The 24741-nt window shown below is 42.9% G+C and overlaps 3 protein-coding genes across 8 annotated transcripts in view; 1 reads left to right on the top strand and 2 right to left on the bottom strand.

Annotated features, from left to right (window-relative positions):
• Positions 1–8361, bottom strand: part of kremen1 (kringle containing transmembrane protein 1) — a 119979-nt gene extending 111618 nt beyond the window's left edge. The window contains exon 1 of the mRNA XM_079515459.1: positions 8228–8361. Within this exon, the coding sequence (XP_079371585.1) occupies positions 8228–8231 (4 nt within the window). The 5' untranslated portion in view covers positions 8232–8361. The remainder of the gene's footprint in view (positions 1–8227) is intronic.
• Positions 7257–11362, top strand: LOC306933302 (retinol dehydrogenase 14). Its single transcript, XM_079515464.1, has 4 exons — positions 7257–7703; positions 8856–9098; positions 9527–9829; positions 10323–11362. Exons 1-4 carry the CDS (start codon positions 7583–7585, stop codon positions 10580–10582), a joined length of 927 nt encoding a protein of 308 aa, XP_079371590.1. The 5' UTR covers positions 7257–7582; the 3' UTR covers positions 10583–11362.
• Positions 11363–11914: 552 nt separating this feature from the next.
• The window catches only part of camk2b1 (calcium/calmodulin-dependent protein kinase (CaM kinase) II beta 1), a 76892-nt gene continuing 64065 nt past the window's right edge, over positions 11915–24741 (bottom strand). For 3 of the 6 annotated variants that reach the window (XM_079515445.1, XM_079515446.1, XM_079515449.1), the window contains 8 exons: positions 23332–23380; positions 21047–21133; positions 19528–19662; positions 18809–18991; positions 18141–18216; positions 17489–17583; positions 16820–17053; positions 11915–16227 (listed from right to left, as the gene is read on the bottom strand). In XM_079515445.1, the coding sequence (XP_079371571.1) occupies positions 16821–17053; positions 17489–17583; positions 18141–18216; positions 18809–18991; positions 19528–19662; positions 21047–21133; positions 23332–23380 (858 nt within the window). In that variant the 3' untranslated portion in view covers positions 11915–16227; position 16820. The remainder of the gene's footprint in view (positions 16228–16819; positions 17054–17488; positions 17584–18140; positions 18217–18808; positions 18992–19527; positions 19663–21046; positions 21134–23331; positions 23381–24741) is intronic. The other 3 variants (XM_079515450.1, XM_079515447.1, XM_079515448.1) reach the window with 1 other exon arrangement.

The following is a 24741-nucleotide window of genomic DNA, read 5'->3' as shown; positions in this document are numbered from 1 at the left end:
CACACACACACACACACACACACACACACACACACACACACACACACACACACACACACACACACACACACACACACACACACACACAATCACTGATAGATATAGAAGGCCTATTATAATATAATTATAATATGCAGTTAGGTTAAAAAAATAAAACAGCATCCATTAGTTTGATAATTCCATGCATGCGTGTGTCTGTGAACATCACTCAGGGAAAGGCATTCTTTGCAAAAACCACCACATAATGTGAAAATGGCCAATCTGTCAGCATGGATCTGGACCGCCTGAGCAGCAGTCACAATTAAGCAGTGGTGGACACCACTGGACATTATACATGCTGCTGTCAGGGAGAAACCTCTTATCTCCATCTCTATTGAACTGTTTTTTTGGGTCTTACAGTTGGGTGCCACCGATATTGTCCCTTATCATTTGACCCATTTAGGCCTGACCTCAAAATTTTTAAAAAATCCTTCTAAATCCTCCAGTTTTCTGAAATAAATATTTTCACGATTTTTCAAAAATAGCAGACCTACAAAGTTCGTAGCACGCCACTCGGTGGCGCGCTATGAGCTTGTAGATCTGCTATTTTTCAATAGCTAAATTATAATGTTTAAAACACCAAAAGGGGTTCCCGCCCAAAATGGGTTAACTGTCCTTTTGCGCAGATCACGCAAACCTCAGCAAAAAGAAAAGGACAATATCGATGGCCTCCAACTGTATGTCCTCACCTACTTGATCATAGTGTCACGCAAAAGTGTCAGAACTGCAAGCTCAAAACTCGACAGATACAACGTTTACTTGAGTAGCCTACTAGTACGTGAATTCATTCTGTACTTTACTTGAGTATTTGTATTTTTAGATACTTTCACTCTGCTGCATGTCAAAGACACATACTGTATTGTATTTTTGACTCCTTTGCCCCATTTAAAATATAGTGAAAATAGCAGATCTAAAAGCCTTTAGATCTGCTATTTTCACTATTCTTGACATTTTATTTAAAAACTATAATGATATTTATTAAAACTAAATACTTGTATGCATATTTTTAAAGTACTCCAGTAGTTTAACTCAAGAACAAATTGGACCAAGCTACTTTCACTTGTAGTAGGCATAGGTAGTAATATTTGATCAGGAGTACCTATACTTTGAGTACTGGGAGTATTTTGTCCACCACTGGAAACAAGAAACTGAACTACCAAACCTAAATATGCCTTAGCCTCACACACGCAGAGCCAAAAAGCACTTGACTTTAGAGGCCTCGGGAGGAATGCGTTTGAAAAATGTAACATTTTCAATGCGTTTTGATGATTTCAGTGCGTGGATGACTCACGAAAGCCTGCCTTAATAAATACCAGTCATCTACTCCATACATACAGCACCGGGTTATGAAAGCCATTCGTTTTCATGGTGTGTGTGTGTGTGTGTGTGTGTGTGTGTGTGTGTGTGTGTGTGTGTGTGTGTGTGTGTGTGTGTGTGCGGTGGGTGGGTGGGGTGGGGGTGTTAATAATCAGGTTCTATTGTGTCCAGCTGTGACTCAGCCTGCGGTTACACCGAGCGGGCGCGACGTACTGTAGCTCCAGATCTGATAGAAGATCTACCCATCCCTGATAGCTATCGAGAGGAAGTCTCGAACTTGTAGCACTAATAAGAAGAGGATGGTAAATGGAACAGGATCCCTGTGGGGTGTGTGTGTGTGTGTGTGTGTGTGTGGGGGGGGGGGTTGTTTTTCATATGGACATAATACACCACGGCGGTTTCTATAACCTGCATTGCCTCTTCTACGCTGTGTGTAGATCCTTACAAAGCACAAAAAGTGCTTTGTACATAAATAAATGGATTATAAAAGTATTATAGATGTTATCCATTCTGTTATATCCTTGAGGACATACTATATGACCAAGAGTCCAATTTAGTGTGGATGTACTGTACATGCATCATCGTACCTCAGCAGCATGTAATCAGTAGTTTAAACTGTAACATTAGTCAAGTACTATAATTAACTACAATCTTGAGGCACTTTTAGTTTACTTGAATGCATATATATTTTTAATACTTTATACTTCTAATCCACCACATAAAGTCAAATATTGTAGTTTTTACTCCACTACAATCTATCTATAAATGCACCATGTCTCTGTACGTCTGTCTGTACGTATGTGTGTACGGCTGTAATCCACGTAACTCGAGAACCGTTCACCCCACCGACTTCAAATTAGACACACGCGTTACACACCCCCACAGGGAGTACAGTGGCCGGTGTCAAGTCGGTCGGACCCACGGTTGTCCAGAACCGCCACAAAAGGCCTCTGCCCGGGCTCTGGACAGGCCCCTTGCCCAGGTTCCATATATGGAGCTGGCCTGTTCTGACATCACAACACTCCATATTTGGGCATGCCTGACACAGAACTCCATATGTACGTCTGGAATCCACGTAACTCGAGAACCGTTCGCCCCACCGACTTAAAATTCGACACATGCATTTCACACCCCGACAGGGAGTGCGCAGTGCCCGGTGTCGAGTCAGTCGGACCCAAGCTTGTCCAGAACCGCCACAAAAGGCTTCTGCCCGGGCTCTGGACAGCTGGACACAACTCAACACTCCATATTTGGGCATGCCTGGCAGCCTGACACAGAACTATATAGGAATAAAGGGACACAAACAGACAGACACAGAAATCTCCATATATGGACATAAAAGGGACACAGACAGATGGGTGGAACGGGTACTCTGACACGGGTACAACAGGTATTGCATAGCCGGGTGGGGCATGGATCTCCAACTTCCATCGTTACCGATTCGGTGCTCTACAGCCGGGCACCGGTGTAGTTATTTAAAAAAAAAACTCTAGTGACAAGTTACTGTGTAGATATGCTTTAGCATGCTTACCAATTGCACCCTATTTTATACGTCTATTTAAAAAAAGCAGAACTACAAGCCCATAAAAAGTGTATCACATGAATATCAAATATACAGACGTAACAACGACCACAAAGTGTTCTAAAGTGAATACCCCTATATGTATATTTTGATGCCAATACTTTTGTACTTTTACTCAAGTACATTTGTGAATAGGCCTACAGGACTTTCACTTGGCAAAGAGACAGCCGATGAGATGGCAGGAACAGTGCTTTTCTCTCACAAAGGCCAATGGCTACAATAGACTGGGATACACTGCCTTCTAGTGGTGACAGCTGAGAACTACAATACCATTGATTCAGAGAGGTCATGGTGGGAACATGGAGCTGAACTGAGCCATTAGGGGGACACAGGTGGTTCCCATTTACAAACACGAAGCTGATCCAACCCGAGTTCAGCCGTTTAGAACTTTGTGGCTAATGGTCTGTCTGGGAGTCTGAGAGCAAATCACAGTGGAATCTCATGCTTTCAAAGAAGAGGCTTCCCAAAGGCCGTCTCAGTTTACACCGAAGCAGAGCGCCCTGCCAACAGCACAACAAGTATGAATTCAGAGATAGGACAAGACAGTCTCTTTATATAGGCTACAACCACAAACTGAGAAAATTAAAGCTGCAATCTGGATCTTCTTTTAATTAATAAAAAGTTATTTTAAGCCAGTATGGTAGAGAATGTGAATGCAATGTAACGAGGCCTACATCTGCAGTGGTTGGAGGTGGTCTCCCTACTCTTCCATTGATAAATGTATGTAGACCCTGGTGTCAGGTAGGACACCTGGTTGACAAGTTGCCCTGCCTCAAGCTCATAAGGGCAATATATCTTGGTGGGGGATTTTGTCTTGGCTGAGCAGTAGATGTTTAGTCTCCCATGTGGGAGTCCTCGGTTCAAAACATGGGTAGGACATACAACTTGTGGATTGCACCTTTAAGCAAGCACATTACGTATGATATATAAAACAACAAATTGTCACTGCTTTTAATGTCCATACACAGTAACATCCTCAGCATGAATCCATCCATTGTAAGTGAGAGTGTACGAATGGAACGAAAACAGATAGACCCTTACTGTATTTGTTCAAATGGTTCCATTAGTACACTCTCAGTAAGAGATACAGATTGTTTCTGTATAGTGTTGGTATTGGTTACGATGAGATACATTTAAGAGAACATTCAAACCTGCCTGTCAGACAGAAAGGTTGTCCTCCACTCCATGTTTCATCATCCAGGTGTGCTGGTGCTGTGAACCATAGAACGGGCAGCCACCGCAACAGAAGCAGCTCAGTGTCCCAAGGTAGAATGTCCCGCTCTTCTTACATTCCTGGGAGAGGAGGACAGACAGCCACACGACACGAATATAGGACAACAATACACAGTAAAAATCCACAGTGTTCATTTAGATCTATAAAGACTGTACATATGGGTCAATAGACTCTGGAAACACACGACACCATGACCTTCATAGAGTATGTGTTTCCGGTTCAAATCTGCTGCTGAGCTACAGAAAGGTAGGTTTAATTTGTATGCTCTCTAGGACAGTGGTTTTCATTAGCCAGGACAATGCTGCCCAAAAAGACATCCAGCGCAGACTTTGGAAAGACTCCATAACATCTGGAAGTCCAATATCTACAGCCTCAAAACCAAGACAAGCCGGTTTATTAATATGGGGCCGAGTGCTGGCAAATAACCAAAAGCGACACGAGTAAAGTCAGCTCCTTTCATAATGGCTGAGAATATCAAACACGGACAATAAAGTTGAATTCTGATTCTGAACTCTACAGTATATGGCATTTGTCATTTAGAAATGTTATCGTGTGTCAAAAGCTCTATGCACAGCGTTCAGATGCTGACCCATAATATGTGACGCACATTATAATGAGCAGTGTTTCAAACTAACTATATTTACCAAGTAGTCGACTTTAAAGCAGTGGTTCTCAACCTTTTCATGCTGTGACACCCCCCTCCAGAATAATAATATTTGAAGTTGAACTGGGGACCCTCCTACCCTGACAAGCACTTGGAATTCACAATTCTTGCCTCTTTTTTATATTATTTGACAATTTGGCCAATGTTTCACCAGTTTTTGTAGTAGGCTATAATGTGTTTACCTTTGAAGCAGTAATGGTCTTTTTCTATTGTTTCCCTTTGTTGAGGTTATTAAAAAGGTCTTAAAAGTCCTTAAATTGTCACTTCACTGTCATCTCATGTGATAAATGATGTGGGGACCCCCCTGGCTGCCCTGTCCCCCAGGTTGAGAACCATTGCTTTAAAGTAAAAAATCACACCTGTGTGAAGTGAGGGTCGCTAATATATTAAAGTCTAACTCATGCTGATTAGGTGATGTAATGGTGATGTAAAACAAACGGTGCCAACACAAACATTAAATGCCATTAACAATAAAGAGACAATATGACGTAATGAGGGACAATAATGACGAAAATGTTCCCTTCATTGTCAATGGTGTTTTTAAAACAAACATTGAACTAAAAACAAACATTAAACCTGTATATAGGAGGCGCCCCTCAAATATATCGTTGTCCTACTTACTCCACAACATCTCAGAGGCAAATATATTGCAGTTTTCTCCAATACAATTATTTGACAGGCTCACAGCTTTTAGTTACTTTGCAGATTTCTACTAGAAAAGTCTGCTATGAGCACAGGTCTTCTCCCGGCCGGGTTGCCTACCCAAATACACAGGGCCCGCAAACTTTGGTCATAGCCACTTGGATTGGGATGTGAAATTTTTAATTTATATAGGCCTACATCTTGATCACATTATCTCAGAGTTATTTATTTGGAAAACATCTGTAGTAGTAGAGTAGCAAAAAGTAAGTGTGTTTTGAAGAAAACACAGCTATGGCAGAAAATGTAATCTGGCCAATAAGTATCATTATGATCCAAGGAATCCAAGCGAAGTTGATTGTACGACCGAATTGATTTAAAAAAATCAATTTTCAAAATCAGTTTTCCAGCAATTGGGCACTGCATTCATCATGATGTGTGGTATTTTGTGGCAATACAAAATCTGTAGGAATAGTAATAGCCTACCTAATGTCGAAAAAGTAGCCTATTTATTGCGCAAAAGATAGTGCTACTTGAAAGGGATTAAACATTGTGGGCAGAGCGGCACACGTGTTTAATTGTCTCCACCAGGCCGAAGGCATGGGGAGAGAGTATGTTTTGTACTCCGTCCGTCCGTCCGTCCGTCCGTGTGTGTGTGTCCGTCCGTCCGTCCTTCCGTCTGTGAATAGCCAATCTCCGGCACCGTTAACCCGGTCGATGCCAAATTTTGCACACACACTCCCTGGATGCCAACGATGAACCTCTGCCCCAACATTTCCAGAACGGCTGTAGGAGCGCCACCAGGAGGCCGCTTTGTGCAAAACAAGTTTGTGGACAGTACACCTACAGATTTTGTCCAAACATGACGCAAATTGGTACACAGTCTCTCTAGAGCCATTCAACGAAATGGGTCTTTCAGATTTCTCAGACTCCATCCTGATTGGCTAAGATTGCCTTCCAAAGTTCGCAGGAGTGCTCAGTTTCAAACAAAATGCTGCAAATTATGAACACATCGTGTGATTTCTGTGACATTGTGCACGCACATTCCCACTAGGCCAAGGAAGAAATGCCACATGAACATTTTCAACTCAGCCTCATGGTGGCGCTATAACTGGCCGAAAAGTGTTTTTACCTCTAACTGCACGGATCTGTGGATAACTATGTATGCCAACTCCCTAGAGGCCAAGGAAAAACCTTTGCCTGGAATTTTTCACATCTGCTCTTTATAGCGCCACCAGGAGGCCGACATATGTAAAACATATTTTCTAATATTTACTCCTTCAGATTTTATCCAAATTTCACGCTAATCGGTACACATGCTCTCCATAGTCATGTGATCAAGACGGGTTTGTTTGATTTCTCATAATCCACCCTCATTGGCTACAATTGGCTTCTAAACTTTTCAGGAGTAGCCCGCTTTGTACCCGTTTTGTACACATCGCCACAACTACTCAACGCAGCGTCCGATTGTGGTGAAACTGTGCATGCATATTCCCACTAGGCTTTGGAAAAAATGCCACTTGACAGTTTTCAAATCAGCCTCATGGTGGCGCTACAACACACACACACGTTTATATTGCTCCTAAACATTTTGCCAAACATACACTCCTATCCTCCTGGTGGAGACCTGTGCCCAGAAGGGCACTTTTTCTAGTTAGCTATTTTTTCCCAAAGGGTGTGTGGGGCCGGGAGACCAAAATGGACCCGTCAACTTCTATTTTATGCCCAAAATGATTCAGGTTTGCCCAGCGTTTGAAACTAGTCAGTGTCACACTCTGGTACAGTAGGTGGCGGTGTAGACATGTGAACATTGATTGTGATCCTCCATTATTATAGAGAAGAAGAAAAATGTCAGCCGTTTCAGAGAATAACACATTCATTCATCGCAGGACGAACAGCTTTTCATTCTCATCAACTGTGATTATTTAAGATCATGGGTTCACCAAGAATAATACCTGACAAAATCACCTCGATTCATCTAGAACATTTGAGAACTTAATGGAGAACTAAACCAACAAGCTACGTGCTGCCTGCCTCTCAGTCTCATCATCTCATCAGACAGACACTGTAGGGGTCTTCTCCTTCCTGGTTCATTAATTTTAAAGAAATGTATTTGTTGTATACGATTGTCGCGTCTTTGTTTACATTCTTTATTTTGAAATGGTTGAAAAAGCGAAGGTTTTGCACCGACCTGAAAAGACTTGATGGGAAAACAGTTCTCATCACAGGTATGCATTATTTTTTTGCTCCTATGAATGAAATAATTCGAGTGCATATCTTGAAAGGTGGTGTAGTGATAGTTTTGTTAAAATATTAGTGTTAAATTGAAATAGGCTAGCTCAGATCTCTATTGATGCCAATATTTGTATATGGGTCTCTCTCTCTCTCTCTCCAAGCAGAACACATTTTCTGGTCGGAAGAGATAAAACATTATTTAATCAGGATAAGCAAGTGGAAATGGAGAAACAAAGAAACGAGCAGACATACTTTTTGGAACAGTATACCAATTAAACTGATATAAGGCACCCCCAATTTGATTTGATGGCATTGCATCCATATACACCACCTGAAAATGTATTTTCTGTCTGTTAATGATCTGGAGAGATGGGGAGACCATCCATAGAATGGCTGTGATATTAAATAGGCCTACACGTTACATTTCATGTTTCAATTTTCAACACAGCCCAACCTGAACCATCACCCCTGAGTCCTGCCTGACCTAATAGTCATAAAAACGGTGGCGGTTACTCACCCATGCAATAATGAATTGTCAGCTTCAGCTATTGTCATCTAGTTTCATATCCATGTGAAAGTTATGGCAGAAAACCTGTCAAATATATCCACTTTTTCGCGTGCTTCGCACACGCGGAGCACACGGAACACAACCGAGTCGACAGGTGCGTAACTACGGTGTTTCGTAATTGATCACACGTGTCTATAGGGCCGGATCGAGACCCCTACTGAAAGACTAAATATATAATAGGAATTGTTAACCTTTAACAATTTTGTTTTAACGCTTAACACCAGTGGTACAACTCTGAGAATGTACAAAATGGAACCAAATGGACCCATAAGGAATTTACTTCCATTTGTACAGAGACCTGTAAGGGTCGACGTGGAACTTCCAAGTCGATTGAGAACCCTCTCAATTAATGAACCCATAGGTCCCTGGACCCCACTTTGAGAACCACTGACATACAGTATACCCCCCCCCCCCCCATACTGTAGCCTACATGTTCCCTTTTTTTTCTTTCTTTATGATGATGATTCCCTGTTTTTCATAGTAGTGTATATTTGTATGTCTTTAATGTTCTAATGAATTGAAAATGGAGGACGTTGTAACTATCGATGAATTGTTGCACCCCTCATTTATATTCTAGGTGGAAGTTCTGGCATCGGTAAAGAGACAGCCGTGGCTCTGGCGATGCGAGGAGCCCGTGTCGTCATCGCTTGTAGAGATGTGGAGAACGCAGAGAAGGCTGTGAGAGAGATTAAGTTCAAGAGCCACAGTCTTAACGTTCTCTACATGGAGCTGGATCTGGCCAACATGTCTTGCATCAGGGAATTCTGTAAGAGGTTCCTGCAGAAAGAGAAGCGTCTGGACATCCTCGTCAACAACGCTGGTGAGTCTGTTGAAAACCTGATTGAGCTGAAAGACTTTCAAACTAGTAACCGGTGCATCCCTATTTTGGGCATATTATTATAGGCAATGATTTTCAAAACTAGCCAACTAGCTCACCAAGTGTTGCATCATGACACAAAAAACGCTGTCTGGAACAGAGATTCTTTTATTTTTGTGAAATAATGAGTTGTTATGGTGATCAATTGTTTGTTTTTTCCAGTCGTCATCTGATCTGGAAGCTAGATTAACTCACAGGTTGCAGAAGAGCGCTCTATCGTAAAGTGAAGTGCTGGATACTGAAGGACGTCTATAGACGTCATTGGCAGTCAATGAGTAGTATCTTCCTCCATTCCCATTGTGGTTCAGCTGCCTCATCATACTTGGATGTTTCCTTTCTATCTTTTCTGTCCCATTTTACTGCCCATGCAGGCATGCCCAGTGTTCTGGACTGGACGGACGACGGCTTCAGCATGTGCTTCGGGGTCAACCACCTGGGGCACTTCCTGCTGACCAACCTGCTCCTGCCTTGCCTGAAGGAGAGCGCCCCCAGCAGAGTGATCACCCTCACATGCTCCAACTACAAGTACCAGAGGCTGAACTTCCAGGACCTCAACTACAACCTGGTGCCGTTTTTCACCTACTGCCGCAGCAAGCTGGCCAACATCTACTTCAGCCAGGAGCTGGCCCGCATCACTGAGGGGAAAGGGCTGACCACCTATGTGGTGCATCCTGGTGAGACGTCATGAGAAGCTCCGTGTACTACAGTAGCTTACACACAGTGGCATGTTCTAGACTTGTTTTCAGGTCATACTATACTTATTCCCGCCCACACCCACGGCACGCACGTCCGTGGTCACTGAATATACTGTGTGTGTGTGTGTGTGTGTGTGTGTGTGTGTGTGTATATATATATAATACATATATTTATGCATAACTATGGGTGAGACGGACATTCATTCAGCTTTAGCTAGCACTCGGACACCACAGTAGCCTACCTCCGCTGAGATGACATCATGTACTGTATATGATCGCTGCTTTTATGATGCTAATGTTCCGACACCTACAACAAGTGAAGTGAGCGATTTCGTTTCAATAGTGTGTATGAAGCCTAAGTGCTCCAGGTTTCGTCCCCACTGGTCCTAACATCTCTGTTTGTGGCTCTGTGCTCTCCAGGTTTCGTCCCCACTGGTCCTAACATCTCTGTTTGTGGCTCTGTGCTCTCCAGGTTTCGTCCAGAGTGGCTGGATCTGCCACTTCTCCTTCCTGTTCCGGATGCTGATGCAGGTGATCATGTGGATGTTCTTTGTGCCGTGCGAGCTGGGCGCTCAGACGGTCGTCTACTGTGCCGTGTCAGACGAGGCCGCCCAACACAGCGGGGGCTACTTTGTAGACTGCCGGCCGGCCACCCTGCGTCCTTTTGCCAGAGACTCCGGTGTGGCCAAGAAACTGTGGGAGGCCAGTGAGAGACTGGTCAAACTAGTCTGACGGAGAGTGAGGTGATCAACAGCTGGCCATAGCACTGGACTGTGGTGGACAGTAACTAAGTAGAAATGTATTTCTGTATTTCTTTCCATACGTGTTTTTATTTTATATACTTGTACTACATTTCCAAGACATTGTATTTTGACTCCATTACATGCATGTATGTACATTATTAATGAAACACGTAGTGACAATAGCAGATGTACAAACTCACATCGTGACCTTTAGATCTGCTATTTTTGAAAGATTTGGACAAATTTGGGAAATTATTAACTAATAAAGGGCAAAGTCACACTAGGGTCTCGAATCCGGACCTGGGTCCACTTTCCAGATGTTGTGATTAGTGTGAACACTAATGTACCCGAGAACGGATATGCTTGGACGAGGTTGTCTGGAGTATGATTTATATTACGCATTAGGTGTGAAACCCAACCATTCCAAAACACAGAAGTTGACTGCTATTTATATTATATTTATATCATATCATATGTAAGTTAAGCATTATTTTACCTGGGTTACACTGTCTGATAGTTGTACTTGAATATTGACATTAAATAATCCCACTAGTGTTTCAGTGGCACGGGTTTGAGAATGTAGTGAGTACCAGTGAGCGTGACGCTGGTCTAACAGATTCAAAGGGTTCACCCGTGATGCCCCTGATATGCGACAGTGAGCTCGATGTGGCATACGATACGCTCGAGGTTGGTTATAAGATGCCAAGGATATGTCAGTGATGCTTGTACATGGCATCTTTTTTCAATAAAGATTGATTTAAAAACCTCATTTACCTACCTGGGCACTGGGGTGAGGCCTTTCCTGGCCAGCTTGTTGATTGTTGGTAGAAAGGTCTCGTCATTGTGTCTTACTAGGACCCATTATGGAAGGCAAATGCATCTGCATGTGCATCTACACTGAATGCTAACAATGCAGATTATTGTTAGTGATTAGAAATGTATAACCGATACATTTTCTATTAATACAAAACGCAATTGAGTTATAACAGCCAATACAAAAAAGGTCACATGTAATGTGCTCCTACAATTTTGTCACGTGCCGCCAAAAATAGTGACCATTATTATTCTGAAAAAAGGTCAGCAAAGGTTAGAGGTTGCAAATATTTTGAGCGGTGGGATTAAACGTGGTTTATCAGGAAACTATATACATTAGTTCCTACTGACAGAAAGCAAACAAACACACAAAGATGTATGTAAATTGTCAATGCAAGCCTGCCGTCAGCTGTCACACAATGTGAATGTTCTATTTTTCATTAATCTTAAAAAAATAATCAGACATTGTGTTGCAGCCTCATCACTTATAAAGACAAAACATGTTCAGTTGCATACTTAAATTGTCATTTTATTGATAACACAACACTTTTCTTGAAGTTAGAGAAACACAAAGCACATAAGAGAACAGAGCAATAATGTGAAGAGTCAGAGAACTAGATAGATCGAGATTAATATTATACAGAAGAAACCCAAACAGAAAAAAAAGTCAAGGGGGGGGGGGGGGTCATCTGCAGAAGAAATGACTGAATAAGGTGAGAAACAGAGGGACAAGGAAAGGGTGAAAGAAACATACAAAAGGAAGTTAGCTCAGTGTTGTCAGCACAGCTATCATTCGATAGAGAAAATAAGACATCAGTGCTTTAGAGAGACTTTAAAACATGGTCGTGCTAAACCTGACTGAAGGTCAGTAGAGCTAGCATTGATCCAAACTAGCCAAAGTGCTCTGAAAAGGAAAGCTGCTGTGAATTAGCACACTGATCATTATGTTATATTGTAAGCTGACGCTCAATTTCCAACGGATGAACCCGACAGTAAAACCTGGCTAGACATTAGGCCATCTGTGTCCCGTGTCCTGTTTTCTCCTGTGTGATTGCACCCCCTAGTGGACTGCATTCATTCAGAGTTGGATAAAAGTGTTGTTCCTCAAAGTGCCATCATTGCTGGTTGGGTGAAACATATTGTTGTACCTGTTCTACAAAAGTCAGCCAGCATGCACTGACAACACAGAGCTCCATAGAAAAGCATGCTAAATAATCATCATAACATCACACAACTATCCTCATACTGAGTCATCCTTATTAGTACCAAAACCACAACCACCACCACCATCATCAACATAGTCATTATAATCCTCTTCAATATATCATCTTGGGACAAAAATAGTTATATGTGCCTACAAAGCTGAGAAAATAGATAGAGAAAGGTTTTGTATACCAGCATTCAGTAGAAAATGAGAAACCAAATAAAAAGGAAAAAACACCATAAAACAAGTGTCTCGTCATCATCATGCAAAGAAAACGATGCTAGTTAGTTGCAGCTGTGTAACACTGTATTCTCCCTCATTTAAAAGGTGAATCTTATTGACTTCAAGGCTAGTAAACACTAAGAACAGAGGAACAAAGCCTTGGTTACTGTATGCAGCGTTTTCTTATTTTGGAGGGGCCAGGGGGTCATGTTTGGTGAATGATAATTCAACTTACAAATTAACCTTATGAGTCCATTTGGTTACATTTGTAGACACTGAGGTACAAATGGACAAAAACATATCTACCATGTCGTCTTAGTGTGAACATTGTTAGCAGATGACACCTGGCAAACACAACCTTTACCCTGTACCCAAAAGCTTTATCACACATGCAACAATATGGTGACAAAACATTTTGTTTGGAGGATAGTTCACACAAAATACACACCTGTTGTCAAGTTTCTACATAAATGTTCCCCTCTGGTAAAGCAGGGCTTTCTGAAACTCAGCTATAGTGGAAAAGTAAAAAAAAATGCAACGTAGGGAAATTATATAGTAGCCGCAGGAAAAGAAAAACAGTCCGCATTGGTCAGTTACAGTAAAACACACACATGCAGGATGTAAATTGGGTGTACTATCCCTTTAAAAGAAAACTTGTGCTTACATGCAGTGATGTCCCTTTGAATAATAGAGCATGAGGCTGTACAACAGGAAAAACAACAGGAAAAAAGGCAAATTTTAAACATCTCCTCAAATAAATAAATAAATAATCAAAATAAATATAAACCTGAGGACTAGCCACCGGCTGACTGCCTGTCCAACATTGAGACACGTCAAGTCCCTTTCATGTCGGTCTGACCAATAGTGGCCACACACCTCCGAAGGCAGCCAATGACGGATAGGTAAGGAACTACTGAACTGACCTCATTGGAAGTCAAAGCTCCAGTCGACTGTCAGCTCTGTAAAGTCCATCTTTTCATTCCTGTCAAAACCTCTGGCACAAACACGTTTCTAAGAAAAGCTGATAATAACACTTGCTTGTTAACACAAGACACAAGTCAAAGAGCATGGTGATAAAAATATGAAAACAAGTAAGAAAAACTAAATGATAAGAAAAGTACAAGTTGTGGACTGAAGGCAGAGGGCTGATATGTCCTCTAAAATAAAGCCTTCTCCTTTAAACTTTCCTCTCTCACACACACAGCATACAACTCCAAGATCTCCATGTAAGGAAGGAGTAGGTTACACATTAATGTAAGTGGACACGCACTCTCCCATACACACGCATGCACAGTGCACACAGGACATCCTTTCAGACCCACTGGTATATCACTGTCCAGAAATGAGAAACTCCCACGTAAGTCTAAAACGTGCACGCACGCACACACACACACACACACACACATACACACACACAATGGCCTTGTGGCTGATCAAATATTTCTTCTGGCATAGGTTTCAAACTCATAGAGCCTCTTAGCTCTTCTTATCGTGTAAACTGTCATCACTGACTCAACGTATGGACAGTGGACAGGACTCTGAGTCTGAGGACGCCTCAGAATGGCATTTATCTAAGTGTTTTGATGTGGGAAATGGACAGAAGCACCGTGCGTGTGACGCGCTATGGCTTTAGAAGTAAGGCTGCAATGTTGCCTGTAGGATTGGAGAAGACGAGGCAAACATGCAAGGTAAAAGGAAAAGTACACAGGGAAATCCTGTTAACGCCCTGTTCATTATCCATGCGTAACTCTGAGTGCATAAATGTAAGAAATGTAACCAAATGGACTCTTACATTTGAACACTCTTGAGTCAAATGAACACAGAGGACTTTACTGTGTTTATAACACCCCCCCATGCGCTCATCTGAGCCACATGAGAAGTCATCTGTTGGGTGAAGCACTAAAAGGGATTTCCCCTCGACCAGGAAACCAAAAAAATACTCCTTTCAGTAACATAAACGTGAACGTGAGCTAGGGGGAAACGATATGTATTTCTTCTATATTGTGTATTATGTTCTGTAGATGAGTCTTCCTGTGATATGTGCAGCATGCTTGTCATTACCATTTAGAGTGCAAGGAGGTCCTGATATAACTTACACTACAGAGCTATGTATAGTATGTAAAGATGGCAAATGTACAAGAAAATAATTATAATCTGAACTGCCTTTTCTTTGCACCTCAACTTAGTATGTTTGTAATTATTCAGATTCAACAAAAGAAGATGCCAATCTTAATGGCAAAAAAAAGATACTCATTTTTTGGATAAGCACTTACTATGTGCCGATTTCAAACTGACATATAGTTAGTTACAGGCTGGTGTCACGCACCAAAAATAGCAGATCTACAAGCTCACAATGTGTTGCGCTGCAATGCATTCTGAGCTTTTCATTTGCTATTTTCGGTGTGTGACATCACTACACAACAAAGTATAAATCCAGGCATCACACACACACACACACACACACACACACACACACACACACACAGGCACACGCACACACACACACGCTTGACTCCCGGTCAGACACTGTCCTTCCAAAAAGAAAAAAGGTTTTCTTGAAAGTGAGTTTGGGCGCAGTATAATAGAAACGATAGAAGCAAATTACAAAAAAGAAGAAAAATAAATTAAAGAAAAAACTGCCAATATAATTTTTCACCTAATAGCCACAATAAAAAACAGCCACTGTGAATATTGGGGAAAAGAAGTCATGCTTCCTTAAAAAGACAAGAGAAAAACAATGAAAAGAAGAGATTTCCTTTGACTCTAGAAACCACTGGCATCAAGAATTTCAAATTATACAAAGTACATACTGTATACAATTGCAACTATGTAATAATAATAATAATAATAGTCATAATAATTAGTTATAATAGAACTTACTTAACTTTACAATACTGTATTTCCAGTGCAGTGTTTTTGTCACACAGGTGTGGATTCACACAGAACGGGTGGGGTATAGGGTCACAAAAACCCCAGGAAGTAGGGTGGAGGGTCATGGGGTCACCACAGAAAGAAGGAAACACATACGGAGTTCTTAAAAACATCAAGAACACCCCCCCCCCCCCTCAAACTGCCCACTGTCAGAAGTAGGAAGAGAGGGGGTGGAACAGTCAGTAGACCGCAAGTTTCCATTGCTGTACGATGGCCTACAGTGGCATTTAGTGGCAACAGAGTGGGGTGGGGTTAGTAAAAGAAGAGATGCATGCTGGGGGTTGAGATGGGTGGGCCCAGTGTGGGAAGGTCTGGGACTTCTGACTCCCCCCCTCTCCCCGACATTGGACTTATCAGTCCATCCCTTCTACCTCCTCTTCCTTTCTCTCTCTCTCTCTTTCTCTCTGTCTCTCTGTCTCTCCCTCCAGCTGAGCAGTCTTGTCAGATGTAATAGGAGTCGACCCCTGAGAACGACAGTAAAATACAGTGTCACAAACATTTGTCTTCGAATTTTTTTTTTTAAATATTAAATCATTTTATTTATTTTTTGGCAAAACCTCTTTACAGATGGGGGGGTCGGCAGCCAAATACACTACAGTTTTGGGGATCCTTGACATGAAAAAGTATTCTGCAGCGCCCCTGGTCTTAATGGTAACAGGTCAGGTCGCCCCAATTCCATCTCGCCCCAGATTTTTTCCGCCGACCTCACGCCGACAGCTCGGTGCGGCGGTTCTTGTATTCTTTATTTTGTTTTACTGAGAATAAGGTTAGAAATAAGTTTAGGGTTAGGCATAGTTTTACTGGGGTTAAGTTTAGGAATAGGGTTAGGTTTAGGCATCGTTTTACTGAGGTTGAGGTTAGGAATAAGGTTAGGTTTAACCGTTTAAGCATAATTTACTTAGATTACTTTAGGAATACCAGGCCGCGCTGTTCCGCCGGCTGTACGCCCGGGGCGAGTTGGTAAAGGGGCGAGCAGTCTCGTATTCGTCTTAATTCACGGTACCCTACTTTGAGAAGGACCCCTGCAGCGCACCGTGATGTATGGTCTGGACGTACCTCATTGGAGCGGGGCAGCCGGTGCACCTGAGCAGTGGAAGTGCACGTTCTGCCACTTGCTGTCCCTGCGGTGCCAAACGCGGGTCTCCTCCGACTGGCTGGAGCGTGGCCGGCCCTGGCCGTCCACATACTGCGTGAGGCGGATGTAGGCGATGCAGGCCGCGTCCTCGCCGATCAGGTGGACGTGGGGGTTCAGGATGGTGGTGTGGATGGGCTTACTGTTTTTCGCCAGAACTGGGGGGGGGGGGGGGGGGGGCGAAGATCAGTACAGTCAGGACATCAAGTGTATTTATTGCGTTAGTTAGACCACCCCATTCCATAAATAAAAATAATTAACACATTACGTGCCCTTTCATTCTTTCAAAATAGCCCATCCGATTTTGCAAAGAAAAAGAAACAGTTTTGAAATAAAAGATAAAAACAAATCCCAAGACGTGTACAGCACTGCATGGGATAGTTTCTAGGACGTCTGTGGACGTCTTGGGCACAAATTGTGTAAAGATGTAGTGAAAATAGCTGATCTACAAGCTCACACCGCAACGTGAAGTGCCTTGTTGTGAGCTTGTAGACTGGCTGTTTGGGTCCCGGACAAACTCTCTCTTTTGGGTCTCGACCTGAAAAGTTTGGGAACCACTGGGTTAGTGCCTCCACGAGCGCTGTGTCTCTTACGGTTCTCAAAGTAGAATCTGTGAAAGTCCATGCCCTCTACAAGGTTGCCCAGGGCCTCAGGTTCGAAGGAGGTCAGACCAGGGTCGCAGATCTTACTACAGAACAAAGGACAGAGTGTGTTATTAGTACATCAGCGGAATGGAGAGTGGTTCAAATCACACTTGCACGTACCTCAATCATGGATGTGAAAATGCGCTGAACTTGGGGTGCAACAGATCGATTATAAAAACTCGAATTGAATGATTTTCTCCAAATAAATCTACAAGCTGATCTACAAGCTCATAACGTCATGTTGCGAACTTGAGACACGTCATGAGATTTTAGATTGGCTATTTTGGCTATTTTTGCATGATACTATTGTACAACAATGTGTAAAATACTTTCATGTCCTAACGGGGATTCCAACCTGAGTTCCCGTGCATTTTTTTTTACAACCGAGCGGGGCGGTATTGAATTTTGACCTTCAGTACCACTTGTCAACCAGTAGTGGTTCTACTAGACCACATGATCTACATTTCTCACCACCTTTATTTGGAGACCAAATTGTATTCACCAAAAAGTCTAATCAGATTCATTGATATATAAAATAAAATAAAATAAAAAGAACATAATCGGCAGTTGCAGCCATACACTAAACTAAGCGTTGACTCACGCATATGCCTCGAAGTCTCCATTGTTGACTGCCTCTATGAGTTGCTCGGTGATCTTGATGATTTCTTGTTTGCGTGCTGCAAAGGAGAGAAAACGCACACCGAGTCACATTGAATAGCGGCTAACTGAGCCAGTGGATCCTAGTTAGTTTGCACACAGTTGGTGAGTTATAAAAACACTTACCTGAACACCATATCAACGTAACAATAACAAACCTTTACAAGCTCAACAAGGCCTTTTTTATTTGTGTGACAATGAAATCAACTCAAAAAGCAAAGCCTGTACTGAAGAACAACTTCACTGATTTGCAAAGCCTGTACTGAAGAACAACGTCACTGATTTGCAAAGCCTGTACTGAAGAACAACATCACCGATTTGGTAGCAGTCCCATTTGTATATTTCTAATTCCTTCAAAAAGTCTGACATGTTGATCGCTGCACGACGGAGACAGGAGGTTAATATGCATCAGCATCACAATCATTGACACTCCGAGCTCAGCAAGTAAAACCACACAACGTCTTAGGTCCAACACACACTAGTCAGGGCACCTCGTACGAAACAACACACCTCAACAGCGTGGCAGCCAATCACCGAGGACCCTGACAGGGCTGCTACTGGGTGGTGGGGGGGGGGGGGGGGGGCGGGGAAGTGCTCATGCTCAGTACTCACTCTGGGAGGAGAAGGGTGAGGGGCTGGGGGGAGTGCGTGGGGGAGGTGGGGAGGTGGTGTGTGCAGGCGGGGGTGTCGGCCTGGCATTGAGGACGGGAGCAGGCCCCGTCGAGGACTCTGCCTCAGGGGGCGTGGGTACCGGCGCCCTGCGCACGCTGCTCACCAGGTCTGTGAGGCGGGACACTGCACGTCATCATGGGGAGGGGGTGAGGAGGGGGGGGAGGGGTTGACAGAGGTCAGGATGCATGAAGGAACATGGAGCCAGAGGAGGGAGAGACAGAGAGACATCAATGAAGCACGTACACTACAGGAATGGATATAGTCCAAAGCACGTATAATAACCCTCGGGTTCCTATCTTTGGCATACAATTATTATTAGAGGTTAGGAGAGTGTTTAACTAGGGCAGCATTATTTTTTTCCCAGGGGACCATAACTGACTTCGATACAGTGAGTGAAGGGCCATACATTGGACTATTGAAACTTCAAATATATAGTGCTGAATTATATCAAAATACATTAAATTTGGTAGATATGATGATAGACAATCTTAAAATAGGGCCAACATTTTTTTTATATCTTTACTGTATCACACATTATCAAACATATTATATATTTTCAGAAAACTGTCAGGATTTTGAAGGCATTTGTAGAATCGTCCTCAGGTCTAAATGGGTTCACTCTGCATGGGGGGCGAAGGGGGTGAGGGATCGCTACTTACTCTGCATGGGAGTGTGCGAGGGGGAAGAGGCTGAGAGGCTGGCCAGAGGAGGAGTGCTGGCTCCCCCCTCGCCGTCGGACGTGGGCCCCGAACCCCTACGCACAGAGCCTAGCAGGTCAGCAAACTTAGTGGCAGCTGAGGTCGAAGGACGGAGCGAGGGACACATGAAGACATGGAGGTGAATGGAGGGAGGCTCTCTGAACCACGTCGATGAAAACATCCGACGGTGTTCACACATGGTCTGGGAGAGCAATGACAGTAGTGTCGACTCATGCAGTCAAATATGAAGCACAATCTGCTTATATAATGTACAGTAAGTTACATTTCACATACTTTAGCTACAAAGTCGATTTAGATGATTATTACAAAACTTACATTAACCAATTAAGCACCATTTTATACTTTTTACATTTTGTTTTAAGTACTTTTACTTTGGTACTGCAACTATATTTTGATACCAGCACTTTGACTTGTAGTTGTAATAGCGTATTTGTATACTTTGTATACTGTGTACTTGTGGTACTGCGAGTACTTCTTCCACCACTGACCATATCCCTACCATCAGATCACAACGTCCCATTTGACTGACAATGTTTGAATGTTTGGAGTGAAATACCTGCAGAAATCTCTGAGACCAAGTGTGACACTCACTCAGTGATGAACACATACATTGATAAAAGATGCACAGTTGAACGGTTCATGCTCAGAACCACACACACACACATACACACGGTGACTGGTGCTGCAATACCATCTATGTCCACAGGGAGGAAGCGGTGGACCTTTCTAAAGACAGGGGGTGGGCGATACAGGAGTGATTTGAGAGGAGCAGGGCACAATAGACTAGAGTATAGAGGAGGAGATGGATCACAAGCACAATTCACTTCATCTTTTTTCTCAAATACTTTTTTTCCACAATGTCTTGGACATGGAGCCACCCGATTAATCAGCCAGCGACTAGAACATGTCAGCCGCTGGCTGGATGTCGGTTTCTAAAATTAATAATTGTAGGCAGCTCTGTATCATCCTGAGACTTTAACCGCATGAACCCTAGCGTGCCTATAATTATGGGGTGGCCATTTGGGCAGAAATGTCAGCTCTACAAGCTAGCAGATTCGGCTATTTGTGGAAAAGAGATTTGGTGTTGAGGGGGAAAAAATGCGGAACTAGTATAGAGCCCCGGTAAACTATACAGTTTGAGTGGTTAAACTAGCCTTTTACGTCCGGGAAGGAACAACATGAAAGCCTAATTTATACTTCATCATAATGATGGCATCACATGACAAAAATATAGCTGATCTACCAGCTCACAGCGTATCCTGGGTTGGCCGCATCGTGAGCTTGAAGATCAGCTTGTAGATTGTCATATGAAGGAGCATAACTTGGGCAGGTTAGAACTAAAAAAAATCACTGCACTCATCTTTAAATGAAACCCACACAGCTGTTAGTGTGTTAGTTGTGCGTAGTTGCAGTGTGTGTGTGTGCACGCAATCTGCATCACAAAGCCATGCTGACTTACAGTACACAGCAGGTGAAGGGCCCTGAGGGGTATCAGGCTGAGAGCTGGTGCTGGACTGTGACTTAACTGGGCTGTCTATACCGTTCCCTGATATCATATCACACACACGTATAACAGACAACATGGGAGAGGATGGGAGAGAGGAAGGGAGGAGAGTATGTGAAGGAGGAGATAAACAACAACAAAGTGATGGAAAGACATACCGGTACTCACTACACAGTGTCCTTGCCTTGGCAGTCAATTCTCAACACAAAGTACAAATCAATGCCTTTTGGTCTTCTGGTTATCAGTTGTGTGTCCATCCCGTACACGCTACTTTATTGAGTTTGTTCACGGCAGCCTGGACCGTGGGTCGTGACAGAATGAGTAAAATGGCCGTGACCAGGAGAGAGTGAGGCGGACATTACAAATTATCACTTGTTTGTTTAATCAGCTGCCAAACCCAGGAAGAGCAACACACAGACAGACGACCCAGTAAAACATAGCATGAAGTAATCTGGAGAGGATGGGGGGGGGGGTGTTCTGTTGCGGTGCTGCGTTGTTGCTAACCTCAAGTCAGAGATAAAGTCAACAAAAGCTGCTGCAAAGTAAAAACAAAAAACAAAAAAAACATTCATGGTCCAAAGAAGTTTGCGGTAAACAAAGCTCAGAATCCAGCGACATAATTCTCTCTATAAAAGTATTGAGAGTAATTGAAAAGTTATGTGGTCAGATGCTCCGTCACCCGGCACAGGCATTGGATTACAAACCAGCTGTCGAGCAGTGACATGAAGTGATCTTACAAAAAAAAAAAAAGGAAAAAAAAAAAAAGGACAACAGCATAAGGTCTGGCCTGTTCCCACCAAACCCAACCACCCTTCTCTCACCTGGTTCTATCTGCAGGTTGCGTCTCTGGCACTGATCACCACTATGTTGCCAGCCTATCTTTGGGGTGACTGTGTCGTGTCCCACGTGACGGTAGCCATAGCTTTAGCTCTTCTTGGAGCACTCTGGCTCCTGTTTGCTGCCACCGGGGCTAAATTTAGAGCCAACCCCCACCCCTTTAGACACAAGGTGCCCTTGCCCTCTAGTGTGCTGGGGGGTTATGGTATTTGGGCTTTAGGAGAACGGTTGGAAGGTGGGGCAGTACTACCATAGCTTTTACTGCATATAGAGGTAAGGTACAGTACAACATGGCACAGTACAGTATAGGGGGAGGGAAGGAGACGGGACCATGTTCTGCTTGGCAATAAAATGCTGCAAGTCTGACCTTATTTATAGGGAGATGCATTGTGCTTGGCTCAAAGCAAGAGGTGGAAAAGAAGGGTGTGTATAACCCCCCACACACACACACACACACACACACACACACACACACACACACACACACACACACACACACACACACACACACACACACACACACACACACACACACACACACACACACACACACACACACACACACACACACACACACACACACACACACACACACACACACACGCGCCCCTTGAAAGCACCATGTAAAGTCATACTACATCAGGAGGAAAATTATTTATCTCCAAAGTTTAAACCTCAAGCAATACCCACACACTCACACACAGTCAACACAGTCAACACCCAGCAGGGCTTGATGGTCTTTTAGAGGTGTGCGAGTGTTTCCCAGTAGAAAGGTTTCAGCCAAATGCCAACACTTCTGAGAAAGCCAAACCCTGACAGCATTACAAGGACTCTTACATTTCAATTTTCCCCAGCCCCACACCCTTGTCATCAGTTCTACTGTAACAGCGACAGAAGGTAATGCGGCCATGGCTCCATGAGGGGTCAGTAACAGGTCAGCTATTAGCCCAGCAACTGCCCTGTCACTACAGTGGGAATGAGGCTGGAGCAGGGACTACTGACTAGTGTTTGATACTTTGCTGAGTACTTTGCTACGTACCCAAAAGCAGTGGTGGAAAAAGTATTTTCTTTAGCGTTAATCAGTTTCACATAGACAAAAAAATAAAAGTATATATCTCCCTAAATTGGTGACCAAACCTAAGATACCTAATCATCATATTTTTCTGGTCTATGTGAAAATACTGAATATAATATTTTCACATATTGACACAAAAATGAATCTCACTCACTTCTATGACTTTATATAACAGTAAAATTGATTCTCATTTCTTGATAGCCTTTCTGGCAGCAGTCTTATTATTCTGGAATTTATGGACAAAGCTATCACTGATAAACGATAAGGACGTTTTTCCAGCCACCATCTTTAGAACTTTTTTTTTTTTCATTTCATCATCCTTTCTTACCTTTCACGTCCTCGTCTTCCACTGTGGTGTTGCTGCTGTCAGACGATTCCTGGAGGTCAGAGAAAGAGGCAGAGTCAAGTTAAGTTGTAAGGTGGCAACACCCACACACACAAAAACACAGTGGAAATATTGAGGTTCACACTTGGGGACAAGTGTGTAACTAAGAATAAACGTTTAATTGGTATAAACGTTTCAGTGGAGAGCTGCAAGTTAATGGCACACAATTATATAGCACCAATATCTTGAAAATGAAGCCTGGAGAAAACAATGGGAAGAAAAAGAAACAGTTTCACCAATCCCAGTGAACTTGAACCCCGTGTCTCTAGCTATGTGCTCTGTGTCTTTCACCAGAGAACTATTTAGCCTCTGGTTTCCAATTAGCAGACTAAATGGGCCTAAAATTCCCCCCTGCATGGAGAAGCAAGACGTGTTGACCTCAATAGAAGCGCGCGTGCGCTCGCACGCACACACACACGCACACATCCATCTATCATCCAAATATATTAAAGTACAGCAATACATGGCAATTTGAGATACTCTTCTAAAATATTTCAACTTGAAATTTCACAAAAAAGACAAAATAGATATCATGGGGGGCCTATCACAGGGGGGGGGGGGGGGGGATTGAGCTGAGAACTTCTCCTTTGGTAAAACAAACAAACAAATAAATAAAAACTGCCCATTGTGGGAGTATGGGATTATTTTATTTTTTCACTATCACTAAAACTGGTTAAAATTCTCCAAAACAGGGATGTTGACAGAGAAACAAACTATACTGCATCGCAACTATACAACAAACTACTGCTATTTTCGGCACATATAAATTAGGCATTAATAGTCTTCTGAGCTGATGCTTGTATATCGTCTGAAGCGCTAGTGTGCCTGCACTAACGTTAGTGTCAACTCAGGAAGTAAAGTGTACTTTACTACTTACGCATGCTTCATGTGCTGGTTGAGCAACTTCATTGAAATGAATAGGTGGGGGGCGGGGCCACCTCTACTCTAGTTTATATATAACCCTATGGTGGGTACCCAGGAGTCCTGAAAGATGGGAGTGCAGTGATTTTTGTACATTTTCCAATTTTTCATGTGTTTATGAGGTGACAGTACTTCATTAGATCCCTTGGTGTGGTTGTTATGTGCAATGATGTCTTCCCTTTGCAATTAGGGTTTCTTCCTGGAGGCTGAAACCTTGACAGTCAAACGTGCCAATGAAATAAACAGTGATATAGTGACATCACAATATCATCCCCTCCCTTAACCCCACCCCTTTATCATACAACAACAGCTGTAGGTGCAGCTTCAGTTCAGGTGGATAACCACCAGGCAAACCAGGAATACTTATTGAACTGGTGGGCGTGTTCACATAAAAACAACATTTTAACAAATACTGTACACTTTTGTACAAAA

The sequence above is a fragment of the Electrona antarctica genome, assembly GCF_951216825.1.
Source record: "Electrona antarctica genome assembly, chromosome: 12".
Lineage (NCBI taxonomy): Eukaryota > Metazoa > Chordata > Actinopteri > Myctophiformes > Myctophidae > Electrona > Electrona antarctica.
Note: the sequence above shows the minus strand (reverse complement) of the source record. Positions and strands in the feature narration are given on the sequence as shown.

Bases quoted from the DNA above. Each gene is read 5' to 3' on its own strand.
- LOC306933302 (XM_079515464.1), top strand. From the start codon at position 7,583: ATGTATTTGTTGTATACGATTGTCGCGTCTTTGTTTACATTCTTTATT. The intron at 9,099-9,526 runs GTGAGTCTGTTG...CTGCCCATGCAG, and splicing joins CATCCTCGTCAACAACGCTG to GCATGCCCAGTGTTCTGGAC. The intron at 9,830-10,322 runs GTGAGACGTCAT...TGTGCTCTCCAG, and splicing joins CACCTATGTGGTGCATCCTG to GTTTCGTCCAGAGTGGCTGG.